This window comes from Pipistrellus hanaki, assembly GCF_964339955.1.
Source record: "Pipistrellus hanaki genome assembly, chromosome: X".
Lineage (NCBI taxonomy): Eukaryota > Metazoa > Chordata > Mammalia > Chiroptera > Vespertilionidae > Pipistrellus > Pipistrellus hanaki.
In genome coordinates this window covers 81,226,977-81,245,750 of record NC_140524.1, presented here as the reverse complement: position 1 = coordinate 81,245,750, position 18,774 = coordinate 81,226,977, and the positions used below count along the sequence as shown (strand labels likewise).

Genomic DNA, 18,774 nt, shown 5'->3' with positions numbered 1-18,774 from the left:
AAATATTCTTGAAATTGTTTGGACTCAGTATAGAATGTATTTTCATTTCCATATGAAGATAGTTGGATATAAAAATAAATATAATAAACATTTATAGAGGTTATACTATTGAATACATATAATTCACTGAGTAGTAGGAGAGCTAATGGTGAATAATTGATCTGACTTTTAAATTTTGTTTGATTTTATCAACTAAGATATTTCAGCCTTAAATAGCAGAATTTATGAGTAAAAGTTTAAAAATAAATTTAACATTTTACATAAGGTGAAATCAGGGAATAGAATATTATAAAGATAGATCATCTTTATAACACAGTTTTCAGAGATTCATTTAGCTCAGCCTTTCTCAGCCTCCTGACTTATATGTGTACTAACACCCACGAAATCCCTACTGAAATTCTCATGTAACACCATCTCACAGCTCTGCTTGGGGCTGGTCGAGTAGCATCCTTTTATTGTGCTTCTCTTTTTCCGTAAGTTAAACCTTTCTCAATGGTCCCACAGCATATTTCCCATTGCATATCATTGATCAGAATTGCATCCCATACTTAGTTAAAGCAAGCAGTGTTTGATAAAGATAATGGGATACCCTCAGAAACTGGGATTTTTAATAAAGAAGAAAAGAGATCATTGCTATTAACAGGAAAGGCAATGAACAATGTCCTCTGTGATATCACAGTATGTCAGTGGTTACTGCTAGTTATGGTTGATGTCTAGTTTAAAAGCTGGTGATACCAGATTTCGACTCTAGCATTTTCTCTATTATGATTTTTTTGTTTGTTTAATTCCCTATCAGTTGTTAGTCCAATAAGAAATACTGTCATCATGGGTAAAAATGGATAAATATAATCAAAGTTCTTCTAGGTTTGACCTATATGGAGAAAATAATGATTAGGTATTTGAAAGATACTTCACATGAAAATCTGTTTTAAAGAAACCTAACTTAAATTAACAAATGGCCTTTAAAGCCTAAGATTGTAGTTAATTTACACTAAAGTGTTAAGTGCAATTAAGCTTATTTTATTTTATTTATTTTTCTTTATTTTCTTTCTTTCTTTCTTTCTTTCTTTCTTTCTTTCTTTCTTTCTTTCTTTCTATCTATCTATCTATCTTTCTTTCTTTTTTATTGATTATGGTCTCACATAATTGTCCTTATTCCCCCATTCCCATCCCAAACCCCTCTCTAGATATGCCTCACCCTCACCCCCCATTGTCCATGGCCACTGGCTAGGCCCATATGTATGCACACAAGTCCTTTGGTTGATCTCTTCCCCTTACCCCCATCCTCCCTTACTTTCCCTCTGAGGTTAGAGAGTCGATCGCTGGTTCTCTTTCTCTGGGTCTGTTTGTGTTGTTCATTATTTCCTCTAGATGTGTGAGATCATGTGATCCAAGGAATACCCTTGTAAGAACCTAAATTGCAACAAGCCATAATGGTTATGCTGAGAGGCAAATGAATCAATCTGTAGTGAGTTCCTTTCTGGGCCAACAGTTCTTTTGCATCCTAATTTCAATGCCAGATAGTTCCTTATGTGTACATGCCAGCCATGATATTTCAGATCTGGTTGGTGGACAAATGGTGGTAATGCAGGTCCGCCCCTCTCTGGTTTGGTCCTGGGCATCCTTCAGCAACCCTCAGCTGCTGTCTGCTGGTATGCTGAGGCGTCGTCAGCATCTTCCATCTCTGAATTGTGTCTCTTCTGTCTTTATGGCTGGAGCGCTTCTGTCTATTCCTCTCTGTTACAGAATTCCAGATGGTCTCGGAGTTCTTTTCTTTGGATGTGGAGGTCCGGGAGTCTGCAGCTGGTGGTGGTGTTGCTGGGTTTCTGAAAAAGGCCATTCTCCCCTTCAAGATGGCAGGGCTCCGCTCTGGGATTCCGCTGCCCCGGGAGAGCCCACATCGGTGTTCAATTTAGCTTATTTTAATTGAAATTTATCATGAAGAAAAGTAAGAATGCTCTTTTCTCTGGTTTTCCAGTTTAATATCTTCATTATCAAATATATTGTTTCATTTCAAATTTTGAAATACAAGCTTTTGGAATAATTTTTATATTTCTATGTATATCTTTTATGTTGTAGTCACTAAAACAGTGTTCAGAATACTTTTATTGACCTCAGACTTGAGCCCAGAGTGTTTTGCCACAAGTGTTCTCCTTTTCCCAACAGATACAGTTTCCATCCCCCTAGACAGCCTTCTTTGGATTACACCCATAGTCTGGTCCATCTCATTTGGCCAGCAGAGCCATATTCTTCACTTAGGGGAATTAAACTCTGTATTTAATTATTTAGTTTGTTCTTACCTTAAATAACTTTGCTACATCTGTTGACCTCAATTGTCTTTGTTGAAGAAATGTGGGGCCAAAGTATTGATGAGATATCTTGGAATTTTGGTATCTTTCTTAGTTCCTCTCAGGTCATACTCACTAGCAGCTTTCTACCATGCTGAGGAAGGTCAGTTCTCTTATTTTTTACTGATATTCCCCTCTCAGGTTACCTTTATTGGTAAACCTTACTGCTTGTTGTCAAAACAAGAAAGAATAAAGTCTTCTCTTTTTCTAAAAAAAGGAAAAGAATGTTTTTGAAATGAGAATTAACAGATGATCAGATGGGCTATAAAAATTATTCTCTGGTAACTGCTGCCAAATTTTAGAGTCAAGTTCCTTAGCTCCAAATAGAATGAATAGTCCCCACCCCACCCTCCTTATCCACTGGAAATAGGTCCAAGACTCCCAGTGGATGCCTGAGACCATGGATGCCTGAACATCCTGTGTACTATATACTATGTTTTTTCTTTTCCATACATACTTATGATAAAGTTTAACATATGGTTTAGGTACAGTGAGAGGTTAAGAACAATAACTAATAATAAAAAGAACAGTTCTAATATATTGTAATAAAATTATGTAAATATGTTCTCTCTTAGCAAACTAGCATGGATTTCTTCCTTTTTACAATTTCATGGACAGATTCACTTTTACAGTAGATCTAAGTAGCCTCAGTATACAATATTTTTGTTTCCTTATAAAGTTGAGAACATTTAAAGGAAGCACTTTACAGCTTCTCTTTGGCATATCTAAGTTGTCAGCATCAGTACTCTTGCTTTGGGAACATTATACAGTAAAATAATGGTGAAATAAGCACTGTGATACTGTGACAGATGATCTGGTAACTGAGATGTGTACCATATGACTAAAGGGTGGGTGGTAAACACAACTTAGAAGCACTGGATGAAGGGTTATTCACATTCTGGGCAGGACTGAGCCAGATTTTGTACAATACTGAGAATATTGTACAATTTACAACTTATGAATTATTTCTGGAATTTTCCTTTTAATATTGTTGGACTGCACTAGACCATGGATAACTGAAACTATAGAAAGTGAAATGGAGGGTAAGGAGGTGCTTACTGTAACAGTTTAGATTTCCATAGCTCTTGCACTATATGCATATGCAGGCTAGGGCCAGGTCATTTTGAGTTGCTAACCTGGATTTGTGCTATTAAATAATACTATGATCTTCATTTTATGGAAATGCAGAGAGCCCCCTCTGTATCAAAAATGACAGAGTTGCTTGTTTATCAGTAGTATTTTATGTCTTTGAATCATCATCTCAGACCAATCCCAATTTCTTTTTGCTATGAATAATTCTCCCCCACTGCCTCCATCTTGTTCTAGGAGATCAAAGGCAATACATAAGCTGATAGAAGAAATCCTTCCTTCTGCTGTTGCTGACTCCACTTTTTAGCTTCAATGTGCATTCTGGCTACATTCATTGTCTCTGCTGTTATTCCTCTCTAGTCTGAATTTTATCTCAAATCTATTCCAACAACCATCATTATTTTATGTTGTTTATCACTATAATTGCATTTTATGCCTTATTATAAATTATCTGTTCTAGAAAAAATATTTCCCCAACCATCTGCTGCTTTATCTGCTTGAATTGTTGCTCCTGTGTTATTTCTTGTTCAGAAATAAAGTCCTTCACCCTGGCATTCATGCCCTCCACAATGTGGTCTTTGTATTCCTTAATCTTCTCTTCCACTATCTCTCCTTTCTTATCTTATGCATGATTCAACTTGTACTTCTTCTTCCAAATGAACCCTGTACTTTCCTATATCCTTTACCTATATTTATTTGTCTTTCTGATAGAATATACAATTTACTTCCACCCAAATACAACCTTATTTAAAATCCAGTGATCAAGGTCATCTCATGTGTTACCTCCTCCCTTGGGCTTTTGCTTGAAACTCTTTTGCCATCTTTTACATAAATAGTTTGTCTACTTCTCAAGTTTTCTTTTACTGCATTCTATGATATTTAATAACTCAGGGATGGTATCTTAGTCACATTAGCCAGTATTTTTAGTGTATACTATTTTTCTAACCTCTGACTAGCTTTTACGGAGTCTTTCAGCTTCTGAGATCATTGTCATACGTACACTTCTCATTCATCTTTTAATATTTAGGTAGAGCTCTTCCAATTTAAAGAAATATTTTGTTCGTTGTGTCTACATTTCAGTATCATTGCCAATCATTAACATTTTTAAAAGTTTTAAAGTATTTCAGCAATTGATATACTATGCTTTAGGTCTAGCTCTAGTTATATATTTTATCTGTATATACTTATTTATATTTCTCTTCTTTAAAACTAGGCCTCTGACATCTGTGACTATAACCCAATTCTGATGCTCATGCTTTGTGTCTACATGTATGAAAGACTCCCTACATATCTTCCCAAGATGTTGGTGACCTTTCAGTGTACTCTACATGAAACTGTGAAGAGAAAGGTAAGGATGTACTTAGGGCCAAAGAATACATAGAGTTAAACACTTAAGGGGTTTTAGATATTTTTCTCAACCGCAAATTAACAGAATTATCAATATGATACAATAAGCCTTAGCAAATGTTATTCCTTCTAAACCAAAAGTATAGCAGAGTATAAGGGACAGGTTTTGCCTAATAATAATCATCACCTGCGAGGAGATGACTCTTTCATGCACTTGAGGAATGGTGGTTGGGGACATGGAAAATGAAAGTTATATACTTTAAAGGGCAAATCCTATTAGGAAACTTTAAATTCTTTTCATATACAAAAGGACTGATACACTAAGTAGAAACTTGTGATCTGAATGTGCTTCACTTTCATTTAGGGGCAGATGTTTACACATCCAGATGGATTGTTTTTTCTTTATTGATTAAGGTGTTACATATGTGTCCTTATCCCCCATAGCTCCCCACCCCCTCTCATGCCCTCACCCCACTGGTGTCTATGTCCATTGGTTATGCTTATATACATGCATAAAAGTCCTTTGGTTGATCTCTCTCCCTTACCCCCCATCCTCTCCTACCTTCCCTCGGAGGTTTGATGGTCCAATTGATGCTTCTCTGTATCTGGGTCTGTTTTTGTTCATCACTTTATATTGTTCATTATATTCCACAAAAGAGTGAGATCATGTGATATTTATCTTTCTCTGACTGGCTTATTTTGCTTAGCATAATGCTCTTCAGTTCCATCCATGCTGTTGCAAATGGTAAGAATTACTACTTCTTTTTTACCGCAGCTTAGTATTCCATTGTGTAGATGTAACACAGTTTTTTAATCCACTCATCTGCTGATGGGCACTTAGGCTGTTTCCAAATCTTAGCTATGATAAATTGTGCTGCTATGAACATAGGGTTGCATACATTATTTCTGATTGGTGTTTCAGGTTTCTCAGGATGTATTACTAGAAATGGGATCACTGGGTCAAATGGGAGTTCCGTTTTTAGATTTTTGAGGAAACTCCATACTGTTCTCCACAGTGGCTGTACCAGTCTGCATTCCTACCAGCAGGGTTCCTTTTGCTCCACATCCTCTCCAGCACTTGTTTGTTGATTTGTTGATGATAGCCATTTTGACAGGTGTGAGATGATGCCATATTGTCGTTTTGATTTGCATCTCTCAGATGATTAGTGACTTTGAGCATGTTTTCATATGCCTCTTGGCCTTCCTTATGTCCTCTTTGGAAAGGTATCTATTTAGGTCCATTGCCCATTTTTTGATTGGGTTGTTTATCTTCCTTTTGTTAAGTTGTATGAATTCCCTATAAATGTTTGAGATTAAACCCTTATCAGTGCTAACAATGGAAAATATGTTCTCCCATGCAATGGGCTTTCTTGTGTTTTTTTTTTTTTTATGGTTTCTTTTGTTGTATAGATGCTTTTTATTTTGATGTAGTCCCATTTGTTTATTTTCTCTTTAGTTTCCATTGCCCTAGGAATTGTATCAGTAAAGATATTGCTTCGGCATATGTCTCAGATTTTGCTGCCTGTGCAATCCTCTAGTATTTTTATGGTTACCTGTCTTATGTTTAAGTCCTTTATCCATTTTGAGTTTATTTATTTATTTATATATATATTATTTTATTTTATTATTTTTTTAAATTTCATTAGGCCTTTTATTTAAAAAGATAAAAACTGGTAATAAACAAACAAATAAACATACAGTACATATACTATATAGTTAGAGGGATATCCTCAATATCTAAAATAGATCTGGTTCACAATAGGCACTCAATTAATATAAATTTGATTTAATTTCATTATTTTTAATTATGTCGATATAACATGGAGAATCTGTAGAAATGTGCTTGAGTGAGTTCTTTCTATCTCAGGAAATCCAATTGTCTGCATGTCTTCCTAATCTGGTGTTTAATTCTGCAAATTCACTTTGTAAGTCAGCCACGGTAAGAGTTTTTACACACACACACACACTTTTTTTAATTTTTAATTTTAATTTTAATTTTTTAAAATAAATTTTTATTGCTCAGATTATTACAATTGTTTCTCCTTCCCCCCCATAGCTCCCTTCCACCTGGTTCCCACCCCACCCTCTGCCCTAACTGCCCCCTCCCCACCTCCTCCATTGTCCTCATCCATAGGTGTATGATTTTAATCCAGTCTCTTCTCTTAATGTTTGGTAAAACTTCCCTGTGAAGCTGTCTGGCCCTGGGCTTTTGTTTGCTGGGAGCTTTCTGATGAGTGCTTCAATTTCCTCTATAGTTATTTGTCTATTGAGATTTGTAGATTCTTACTGATTGAGTTTTGGAAGATTTCATTTTTCTAGGAATATGTCCATTTCCTCTTGGTTGTCTAGTTTGTTGGAACAGAGTTGTTCATAGTAGTTTTTAACAATCCTTTGTATTTCTGTAGGACCTGTTATTATTTTGCCTTTTTCATTTCTGATTTTGTCTATTTGGTTCCTCTCTCTTTGCTTCTTGGTGAGCCTGGCTAGAGGTTCATCAATCTTTTTTATCCTTTCAAAGAACCAGCTCTTGGTTTCATTGATCTTTTTAAAATTTTTTTGGTCTCTATGTCATTTATTTCTGCTCTGATCTTTTTTAAAAATATATATTTTATTGATTTTTAAACAGACAAGAAGGGGGAGGGATAGAAAGTTAGAAACATCTATCAGAGAGAATCATTGATCAGCTGCCTCTTGCACACCCCCTACTGTGGATGTGCTCACAACCCAGGTACATGCCCCTGACCGGAATCGAACCTGAGACCCTTCAGTCCGCAGGCCAACACTCTATTCACTGAGCCAAACTGGTTAGGGCTCTGCTCTGATCTTTATTATCTCCCTTTTTCTCACTCTTGTTGTTCTCTTTATAATTCTTTAAGTTATAGAGATACATAATTTATAATTTATTACCCTTTCTTTCTTCTTTCTTTCTTTCTTTCTTTCTTTCTCTTTCTTTCTTTCTTTCTTTCTTTCTTTCTTTCTTTCTTTCTTTCTTTCTTTCTTTCTCTCTCTCTCTCTCTCTCTCTCTCTCTCTCTCTCTCTCTCTCTCTCTCTCTCTCTCTCTCTCTTTCTTTTTTTAATGTATGCCTGTAGAGCTTATAAACTTCCCTCTCAGGGCTGCTTTTGCTGTGTCCCATAGATTTTGGATTGTTGCATTTTTATTGTCATTGGTTTCCAGCATGTTTTTAATTTCTTTTATTCCAGGTGGATTTGTTGTTGTTGTTCAATTGAGAATATAGAAAGAGAAGTAATAATGGATGTGCTCTTGTCCTGGGCCACCTAATTCTCTCTAAATGATATTATATAAGCTGGATGCACTAAATGTGTTAGCAGTGAATTTTTCAAATTTCAGGAAAACATTGGAAACAAAATTTCCAGTCATATGATAATAATAAATCTATATAAATAGGTCCATATTTTACAAGTGTTCTCTTTGAGAAATATCTTGCCAGGTGTTATTGACCTCAATTTCAGATAATTTGTTTCACATGAACACTTGTAAAATATTTTCTATCATGCAGTTTTAAATTGTTTACATTTATCTAAGATTGTTTTTATAAAACCTTTAACCAGATTTCTAGGTGGTGTCTTGCTTCTTTTGAGGACACTATAGGCTGATAAGATCTTCCTTTGTAAAAAAGTTATTTTAGTGCTTTGGTCCATTTCTTTTCCTCAGGCTTTTTAATTTATTCCTCCCCTTATTTATGGGTGTGGAGTTAATTTTACACTTTTGATGCAAAACTCATCCATATTTGGTATTCACAGTATATGTGCTAGTGATGTTTAATTTGTAGTTATAACCTCTTTGAAAAAATAACTGTGTAGCCACTGTGATAATATGAGCAATGTTTGGTAAGATTCAGTTAAAAAATCAGGAAAAACTCAGGTTATTCTCTCAAATTGCAAAGGACTGAATTTAGGGAAAGGAGACTCATTCATTTTGATTTATTTTGTTAGCAAATATTAAGATTCAATACCTTTTATGTAATTTTATTTCTTTCTCTTTTTGGCAGAAAAAGATAAATAAAATTCTTTAGAGAATTTTTCAACAGCATTTACTCTGATGATTCCCTAACTGCAATGATATTTAAGGGCGTTGGGTACTAACTAGCCTAGAACTATAATTATATTGGGGAGGACTTCTGACTTCAAACTAAAATTTCTGAAGATTTAGAAATGTTATTGCTTAAGGCTGCAGAAGATCGGAGGAGTCTGAATTAGATTAAGCAATGATTTATTACAGTTCGGTATGATTAATAATTTTAAAACTCTGACCAGGTTTTTATTTCCTTATGTCATTTAATTGTTATTCTAATAATTCGTTAATAGCAAAAGCTCATATTTAAATAAATTTAATTATTATGTTAAAAATCAAAATAAAGCATATTAAAATGGAAACATTTTAATGTTTTAAAGATTTCTTTCCAATTTAATTATTTATTAGAAATATTGTTCACACCTGAAGATTATAGATGACATTATACAGCTAAAGCTTTTATTTTTCAAAAATGTAAGAGACATTTTTTGAAGGAAACAACAAAAATTAAATATAAATGATAAACATCAATCACAACAAGCTTTAAATTTCATTTAAGAAAAATGACTAATTTGGAAGTTGCTGGGAAACTTAGACATAGATTGCCTGTGCATCAACCCATATTCCTTATGATTCACTATAACCAAGCATAGTGCTAATTATTAACTCTTCAGATCCATTCACAACCTTTTCAATCTTCCAGAATAAAGAAAAATCTCAGGAAATGGCTACTATAATTAAAAAGATATTTCTGTAGCTGTATGTCTGAAATAGAAACATAAAATATTGGAACCGTTAAACCATATGGTTATCAATGAAAAAATGTAGGTTGCAGTGATTTTTCTGAGATAATTTTAAAGCTATTGACCTCCTCTTCCTTTTTAAAAATATTTTTATTGATTACAGAGAGGAAGGGAGGAGAGAAAGAAACATCAATGATGAGAGACAATCATTAATCAGCTGCCTCTTGCACACCTACCACTGCAGATCGAGCCTGCAACTTGGGCATATGCCCTGACCAGGAATCAAACTGTGGCCTGGTTCATAGGTTGACACAAAATCACTGAGCAACACTGGTGGGGTCCCCCCCACTCCACAAAATTTTTAAAAATTAAACTTTACACAGGGTCCAATAGATAAAGACTGTCTTTAGAAAATAGGAATTCAGGCTCCAAAGCTGTTTTTCCTTCTCTTTAACAGCTTCCTTTCAACAGCTTTCCTCTTTCCCCATGTACCACTTACCATCCCTCCATGAAATCCTAGTTAGTACCCAACGGCTTTGTATTATACATATGATATGACAATGCGAATGAATGTCTTTCTTAAGATCTCAGGGCTGGTTATAGAAGTTCTAGGACTATAAGCCAATAACATTAGGTAATTAATTTATTACTTTTAGCTGTTCCTTCCAAAGAATGGAAATGAACTATCTGGGACTTAAAATCAGTTGGTTTGTTAATTTATTCTTTAGGTATTGATATCTATAAGGAGGCAAGCTACACGAGACCCCCAAATCCTTGGAGTAACTGACTGTAGAAACTTTTCAGCAGCAATATACTTGTCCTGGTAGTTGCCAAAGTTTTCATTGCAATATAAAAGTAGTTTATTTAACCTTTTAACAAATTTCTACCATATTCCTTACAATTCACTATAAACACGTATAGTGCTAATTATTAAATCTTCAAATAGATCTCTCTGTGGTTTATGGACCACCTAAGTGCAGTTACCTTTTCTTTACTGCAACTTGGCCAATCACCCATTTGCTTTTGGCTCATTACTTTCTATGATAACCTTGTGTCTTCCTAATGTGTGTTTTTAAAAAAATCTCTATTATATTCTACATAAAGACTTGTGTAGTCAAGTTTTCATGGAATACTCTCTATAAAAATAAAGTAGCTTATTCTCCAATACTTTCCATCTCTAAGCATCAGGAAGAAAGGGACAGTCGAACCCTAGCTATACTATTGCTTCTAGATGAGGCTACCATCATTTCCAGCCTGGACCTCTGATTTTAAACCTAGAATCTTTATAACTTTCCACACTGAGCAGCTGGAGTATCCTTTTTTTTTTTTGTAATTGGATTATTTAAATTCTATGTTCAAAATTATCCAAAGATTTCCCTTTGTGATAAGAACAAAATCCAAGTTCCTCACTGTGGACTTCAATTCTTCATTTCATGTCCTTGCTTGAGAGATCCTTCTCTCTGCCTACTCTTGCTAACTGTATGCATGTGATCTTCAAATACAAAGTCTGCTCCCCCCCCCCATTAGTGCACATAAAGAACAAATATTTTCATGATTGAAATGTATAACTCTTTGATTAAAATAAGTAATGTTAAGCCCTGATCAGTTTAGCTCGGTGGATAGAGCATCAGGCCATGGACTGAAAAATCCTGGGTTCAATTCCAGTTGAGGGGATGTACCTTGGTTGCTGGTTCAATCCCCAGTAGGGGGTGTGCAGAAGGCAGCTGATGGATGTTTCTCTCTTACCGATATTTCTAACTCTCTATCCCTCTCCCCTCCTCTCTGTAAATAATCAATAAAAATATATTTTTAAAAATAAGAAGTGTCAAGTAGTATATTTTTAAAAATTCATGATATTATTTTTACTCTCTTGTTCTGCAACGTAGGTTCTAGTGAAAAATTCAAGCTCGAAAAAATTAGTGTATAATGCTACAATTATTGGAAGAGATGCCGCTGACTTCTCCATCTCCGCCACAGATAATATTGTGATAGTTCCTCCAAAGTAAGTGAATTTTTAAAATATTTTACTTCATTAAACGTATCAGCCCAAGAAATTCAATGTATGCTATAATTATTAAAAAGTAACTTGGATTTGTTTTTTAGTGGGTATGTATAAATGAAAAGACCGTCACTCACACATAGATGAATAATTCATATGTTGCTGAGATTCCACATCAATTTTGTTTAAACATTCTAAAAACATAAAGCAGCTGCATTTTATGTATACATTTAATTTCAGTTAATTTTTCATGTACATTGGCCATAGAGATTAGACAACAAATTGTTTATGTAGTACTGTTGTTTTCTGCAGAAAACTTGAAGTAGTGTGTAAAGTCTCTGATTATAAAAGCAATATGTATTCATTGTAGAAAATTTAGAAACTATGCAAGTATAAAGAAAAATGTAGAAGACTAATAATCATACGAGAAAGATACAACGATGTTGCCATTTTTCCCTATCCCTAATCATTGTAATTTAAAAATAGATAGTCTTATATACTTATAAGAACACTTGCTTTTTCTTAGAATATTTCAATTTCATAACATCATGTTCTTAATTTGGGGTCACAATAGTTTCATAAATGTCTCTGACTTTTACTTTTTTATCTATTCCCTGTATATTTATTTTCTTGAGGTCAGTTGTTATGTTTGTTTCTCTTGGTCTCGGTGTTTCACATGGAAGGATTTATTCTAAATACTTGTGATACTTGATGATACATTCAAATGTAATAATATGACAATTGAAAAGTAAATTGTGAGTTTGTGTATGCACAGGTTTGTTAATCAACAGATTTCTCTTCAGGGTGAAAGCATTCTGCTTTTATGTCCAGTTGCCTGGCATTCTACAATGGCCTTGGGAAGGGCTGTCTGAACCCCATTTTGCCCTCTCTGAAACTAGGCAAAAGGGCAGTTTTGTTTCCTCTGTTAGCCTCTGTGGAGATGCCCATCGACAGCTCTCTCTAACTAGTAGCTTAAAAAAACACCCTTTATTGTAATTTTGTAATTTTAATAGGATTTTTCTTCTAGGCAGTAAATTTCAGTTTCAGATGCCATTGTGGCCTACAACGCTTCTATCATGTCATTTAACAATTAAATGCTGGGCTTTGATGCTGATATGTACAGGCTCTATGATTCAGCTTCATTTTTGTTACTTGGAAAATGTAGATCAGGGTATTTATTCCCAGTGTTGTCATTAATAAGTGTAATTATATAGGCAAAACACCTAGTACTGTAACTGGAATTTACAGGAAGCCATCGATAAGTATCCCCCTCTGCCATTCAAAGTACTGGTGATTCATAGATGAAAACATCAACACTATTCACAGTGTTTATAATCTAGCACAACACCATATAAGCAAATATATAATCCTATATAATAAAGAGGTAATATGCAAACTGACCATCACACCCTAACAACGATGGCTGCCCTCCCCTGCCAGCCTGTTTGTTTGCTTAATAAAACAAAAGCTATTTTGTTTTATTAAAATCCTATTAGTAAAAACCAAAGACCATGAAATTATTTAGTCTCACTAATGAGATACTTAAAGAGCCACCATAATAATAGTATTCAAGCCTACAAAATAAAATGTATCCAGAAAAGTGAGTAATTGTTTTCCATACAAATGGAAAATTGAGCATTACATCTTCTGAAATCCTTGTGGTTTCCCCAAGAACCCTTAGGTGGCTTCTTTTTTTTCCATTTTCCTGTTTCTATAAACATCATAAATAAAACAATTATTAAAATTATATCCTCACTGGAGGCCTGATGAACAAAATTCTTGCATAGGGGTATTGGAGGGGTCCCCTCAGCCCAGCTTGCACTCTCTCCAATCTGTGACCCCTCAGGGGATGTCTTACTGCTGGTTTAGGCCTGATCCTGGGGACTGGGACTAAACCGGCAATCAGACATCCCTCTCACAATCCTGGACCACTATCTCCAATTGAAGTGGCCACTGGGGGGCAGGGTCACGGAGATTGGCCAGATGGGGGGAGGGGCTTTGGGAGGTTGGCCACCTGGTAAACTGGGAGGGGCTGCAGGAGATTCTGATCAGACTAAAGGCCTGATGCACAAAATTTGTGCAAGGGGCTCAGCCTTCATAGCCCTGGCTGCCTTGGCCAGCCCTTTCAGCTTTTACAAGCCCTTGTAGCCCTTGCATCCTCAGCCAGCCCTTGCAGCCCCTTGAAGCCTCTGCTGGCCCTCACAGCCCCTCATAGCTTCTGCTGGACCTTGCAGCCCCTCGCAGCCTCCACTGGCCCTCACAGCCCCTTGTGGCCTTGGCCAGCCCTTGCAGCCCCAGCATGGTCCAGAAGGTCATCCAGAGGGTCGTTCTGCTGTTCAGTCTAATTAGGATATTAGCTCTTTACTATATAGAATAGTACTCACTGGAAGTCCTAGCTATAGTGATCAGACAAGGAGAAATACAAGGGATACAAATTGAAAAGGTGGAAGTAAAGTTGTCATTATTTATGATTATTCTACATAGAAAAGCCTAAAGACTCTACCAAAAACCCCCACTATATTTAATAAAGGAATTTGGCAACATAACAGGCTACAAGATTAACACTCAGAAATTGATGGCATTTTTATACACCAACTATAAGCCCAATGCACAAAATTTGTGCAAAAGTAGTCCTTTCCTCCAGCTGCCTGCACTGGCTTCCCTGAAGCAGCCAGGACCCAGGATTCCCTCTCCAGGACTCCGGGCTTCCCTCTGGCTGGTTACAGGCACCTGGGACCTGGGCTTCCCTTGTAACCTTTGCTTCATCCTGAAGGTTTTCTGGAAGGATGTATATTACACTTTTATTATTATAGAAGATAATGAACTCTCAGAAAGAGAAACTAGAAAAACAATTCCATTTACCATCTTAACAACAACAACAAAAAATTTAAGATACTTAGGAATAAACGTAATAAAGGAGATAAAAAACCTGTACTTGGAAAACTATAGAACATTGAAAAAAAGAGATAGAAGAGGATATAAACAAGTGGAAGACTATAATGCCTTCATACATTGGTAGAATTGATATCATCAAAATGTTCATACTACCCAAAGCAATCTATAGATTCAACACAATTCATATTAAAATATCAATGGCATATTTCACAGATCTACAACAAATACTCCAAAAATTTACATGGAACCAAAACAAATACCCTCTCCCCCCAAATAGCCACATCAATCTTGAGAAAGAAAAAAATTGGAGCAATCACAATATAGGATATTAAGCTATACTACAAGGCCACTGTAATCAAAGCATCCTGGTACTGGCACAAAATCAGGTATAGAGATGAATAGAACAGAGAACCCAGGAATGGAAACAAGCCATTGCACTAAATCTTTGATAAAAAAGGTAAGAGCAAATTTTAATATAGTCTCTTCAGTAAATGGTGTTGCACATGTTAAAAAACGAAACTGGACCACAACTTTCACCATACACCATAATAAACTAAAATGGATAAAATATTTAAATGTAGTCATGAAACCATAAAAATTACTGAAGAAGGCATAGGCAGCAAAATATCAGACATCTCATGTAGCAAAAATTTAATGCCTATTGCAAGAGTAACAAAAGAAAAAATAAATGGGACTACATCAAATAAAAAGCTCCTGCACAGCAAAAGAAAACAGCATCAAAATGAAAAGAGAATCCACTGTATGGGAGAACATATTTTCCAATGATACATCTGATTAAAGGTTAATATCCAAAATATATAAACTCCTACAAATCAACAAAAAGAAGATAACTCAATAAAAATTGGGTAAAGGACCTAAATGGACACTTCTCCAAAGGAAACATACAAATGGCCATGAGACAGATGGAAAAAATGTGCAATGTCACTAATCATGAGAGAGATGCAAATTAAAATGACAATTACCTATCACCTCTCACCTGTCAGAATGGCTGCCATCAATACATCAAGAAATAGGTACTGGCGAGGGTGTGGAGAAGGAATCATCATAAGTTCTGTTGGGAATGCAGCATGATACAACCACTATGGAAAACAATGCAGAGTTTCCACAGAAAATAAAAATGGAATTGCCATTTGACCCAGTGATCCCACTTCTAGGAATATATCCTAAGAAACCTGAAACACCAATCAGAAAGAATGTATGTACCCCTATGTTCATAGCAGCACAATTTACAATAGCGAAGATCTAGAAACAGCCCAAGTGTCCATCAGTAGATGAGTAGATAAAAAAAACAAACTGTGGTATATTTACACCATGGAATACTATGCAGCAGTGAAAAAGAGATATTTTACCCTTGAGACAGCATGGAAGGACCTGGAGAGTGTTACGCTAAGTGAAATAAGCCAGACAGAGAAAGACAAAAATCACATGATCTCACTTATATGTGGAATCTAATGAACAAATATAAACTAATGAAGAAAAATAGATCCAGAGATATAAAGCATGGAACATACTGTCAAATCTCAGAGGGAAGGTGGGGGTGGGTGGGTAGAAAGAGATCAATCAAAGAAATTGAATGCATATATATGCATAACCCATGGACACAGACAATAGTGTGGTGAAGGCCTGGGGTGGGAGGTGGGGGCACACTAGATGGGGTCAGTGGGAGAGAGGGGAGTAGATATATGTAATACTTTCAACAATAAAGATTAAAAAAATATTACTCCACCTTAAAAAGGAAGGGAATCCTGCAACAGGCTAGAAAATGAATGGAACTTGAGGACATTATGCTATGTGAAATAAGCCAGTCATAAAAACAAAATACTGCATGATTTTACTAAAAGAAATATTTAAAGTACTCAGATTCATAGAAACAGAAAGAACAATTATGGTTTCTAGGGGTGGGGGTAGGATGGGGGAGGAAATGAGAGTTATTTCTTAATAGGTATAGAGTTTCAGTCTTGTAAGATGATGAAGTTCTAGGCATCTGCCCTACAACAATGTGCATATAGTTAAGTTTTGTAGTGAACAATTAAAAATTATTACAGTGAATCTTTTTCTGTAATATATTGTTGTTGTTTTCTTTTTATGATATATATTTTTATCATAATCTATATATACTAATGGCCCGGTGCACAAAATTTGTGCATGGGTGTCCCTCAGCCCGGCCTGTACCCTCTCCAATCTGGGACCCCTGTGGGATTGGGCCTAAACTGGCAGTCAGAATCTCTCTTGTAATCCGGGACTGCTAGTTCCTAACCGCTCAACTGCCTGCCTGCCTGATTTCCCTCAACCATTCTGCCTGCCAGCCTGCTCACCCCCAATTGCCTCTCCCCGCCCCCCGTAGGCCTTCTCATCCCTAACTCCCCCCTTGCTGGCCCGATCACCCCCAACTGCCCCCCTGCCAGCCTGCTCACCCCCAGCTTCCCCCCCTTCCTGGTCTGATCGCCCCTAATTGCCTCTGCCTTGGCCCCGCCACCATGGCTTTGTCTGGAATGATGTCCAGAAGGTCTCCTGGTCTAATTAGCATATTACCCTTTTATTAGTATAGATAAAAGCCTAAGTGACCATTATGACAATAACTAGAATGACCGGAATGAGCAGTTTCTATGATGCGCACTGACTACCAGGGGGCATACACTTAACAAATATAAACTAACTAGAGGCATGGTGTACGAATTCTTGCATCGGTAGGGTCCCTCTGGGTGGCCTGCAGGGATCAGGCCAAAACCTGCAGTGCAATGCTATCTTCAGCTCCTACCTGCTGTGAGTGGCCTGTGGGATCAGGCTGAAACTGGCTCTCTGACATCCCCTGAGGGGTCCCAGATTGTGAAAGGATGCAGGTCAGGCTGAGGGACCCCACCAGTGCACTATTGGGCCAGGGAGGAACCTCGGAAGGTTCCAATTTCACTCAAGCCCGATCAGTCCAATCGGCTAGACCCCAGAAGCAAGCTAACCTACCAGGAGAGCATCTGTCCCTTGATGGTCAATGCACGTCTTAGTGACTGGTTGACCAGTTGACTTTCTGCCTCCTGGTAGTCAATGCATATCATAGTGAGTGGTTGAGCAGCCTTAGCATATCATTAGCATATTACGCTTTGATTGGTTGTTTCATTGTTTTGATATTCAGTCTATTTGCATATTATCCCCCCTTTTTTTTTTAATATATAGGATGAACCAAAATAGATTTAGCTTAATGCAGGAGCTGGCCCGAGCCTGCAGGCACTGGTCGTCGTTAGGGCCTACCGGCCAACCTCCTGGTCCCTTCCCCTGGCTGGCAGGCCCCAGTTGGGATGGAGAACTGGGGCTGGGTGGCAACGGATGTGGCCCTTTTCCCAGGGAGCCAAGGGCCAGCTTCCTCCTCAAGGCCATTAGCCAACCTCCCGGATACCTCCCCCCATCCCTCCCCTGGGCCAGCAGGCCCCGATCAGCCCTCCCTTCACCTGCCTCTATTGGGGCCTGCTGGCCAACCTCCCAGTCCCTCCCTCCAGCCGGCAGGTCTCGATTGCTGATTGGGGCTGGACCCTGGGTTAGTCCAGAGAACCAGGGGTTAGTGGTGGTGGATGTGAGAAAGAAAGGAAGGAGGAGGGGCCAAGGCGGGGAGATGGGGAACCTGATCAGCTCTGATCACCGGCCAGGCCTAGGAACCCCACCCATGCACAAAATTCATGCACTGGGCCTCTAGTAAAAAATAAAATAATAAAATAATATAAAAAACAAAAAACAAAGAGTCAGATGACAGCATCATGGACCAGTAGAACACCTTGTGCTGATAGTTTCATGCTGCAAATAAGTACTTTTATAGCTTGTAACTATACCCTGAAGGGGCTAGGTAGCAAACCTCAGACTTCAGGAGAGATTGGGAGGCAAATGAGCAGCATTTCATGAGTCTCTATCCTACTATGTTATGTTATGCCAAGACACAACATGTGTTCTTTGTGTTGTCATGCAGAGTTGCTAGAATACCATGGCTGTCATTCCCCTGTAGGGTATAGGAAGTGAAATCTCCAAGGCCATAGACTTTTAACTTGTTACTGTTTTAGATTAGGAAGTTGAAGATTAAGGGGAATGGGCATTTTTTCTTTACTTTTTTAATTACATATATATTACAAATAAAAGCCATGCTACTTATATATCGTTAGTTTCTTTTGAGGTTTTAATTTTATTTTCAACCATAGTTTTAATTATTTTTTGAATTTTTAGTCTTTCTCATTTTTTTCTCCATGTGACCAAAAACCAGTGACATGACTACATTTTTGCTTAAACAGTAGCACAGAATGTCCTATGAAATTCACCCCAAAA

At 37.0% G+C, this 18,774-nt stretch overlaps 1 protein-coding gene across 1 annotated transcript in view; it reads left to right on the top strand.

Annotated features, from left to right (window-relative positions):
- The window catches only part of CFAP47 (cilia and flagella associated protein 47), a gene marked incomplete at both ends in the record, with an annotated part of 384,890 nt that overhangs the window by 190,528 nt on the left and 175,588 nt on the right, over nucleotides 1-18,774 (top strand). Inside the window, 2 exons of the mRNA XM_084869970.1 lie at nucleotides 4,651-4,785; nucleotides 11,447-11,562. Coding sequence (XP_084726096.1) covers nucleotides 4,651-4,785; nucleotides 11,447-11,562 — 251 coding nt within the window. The remainder of the gene's footprint in view (nucleotides 1-4,650; nucleotides 4,786-11,446; nucleotides 11,563-18,774) is intronic.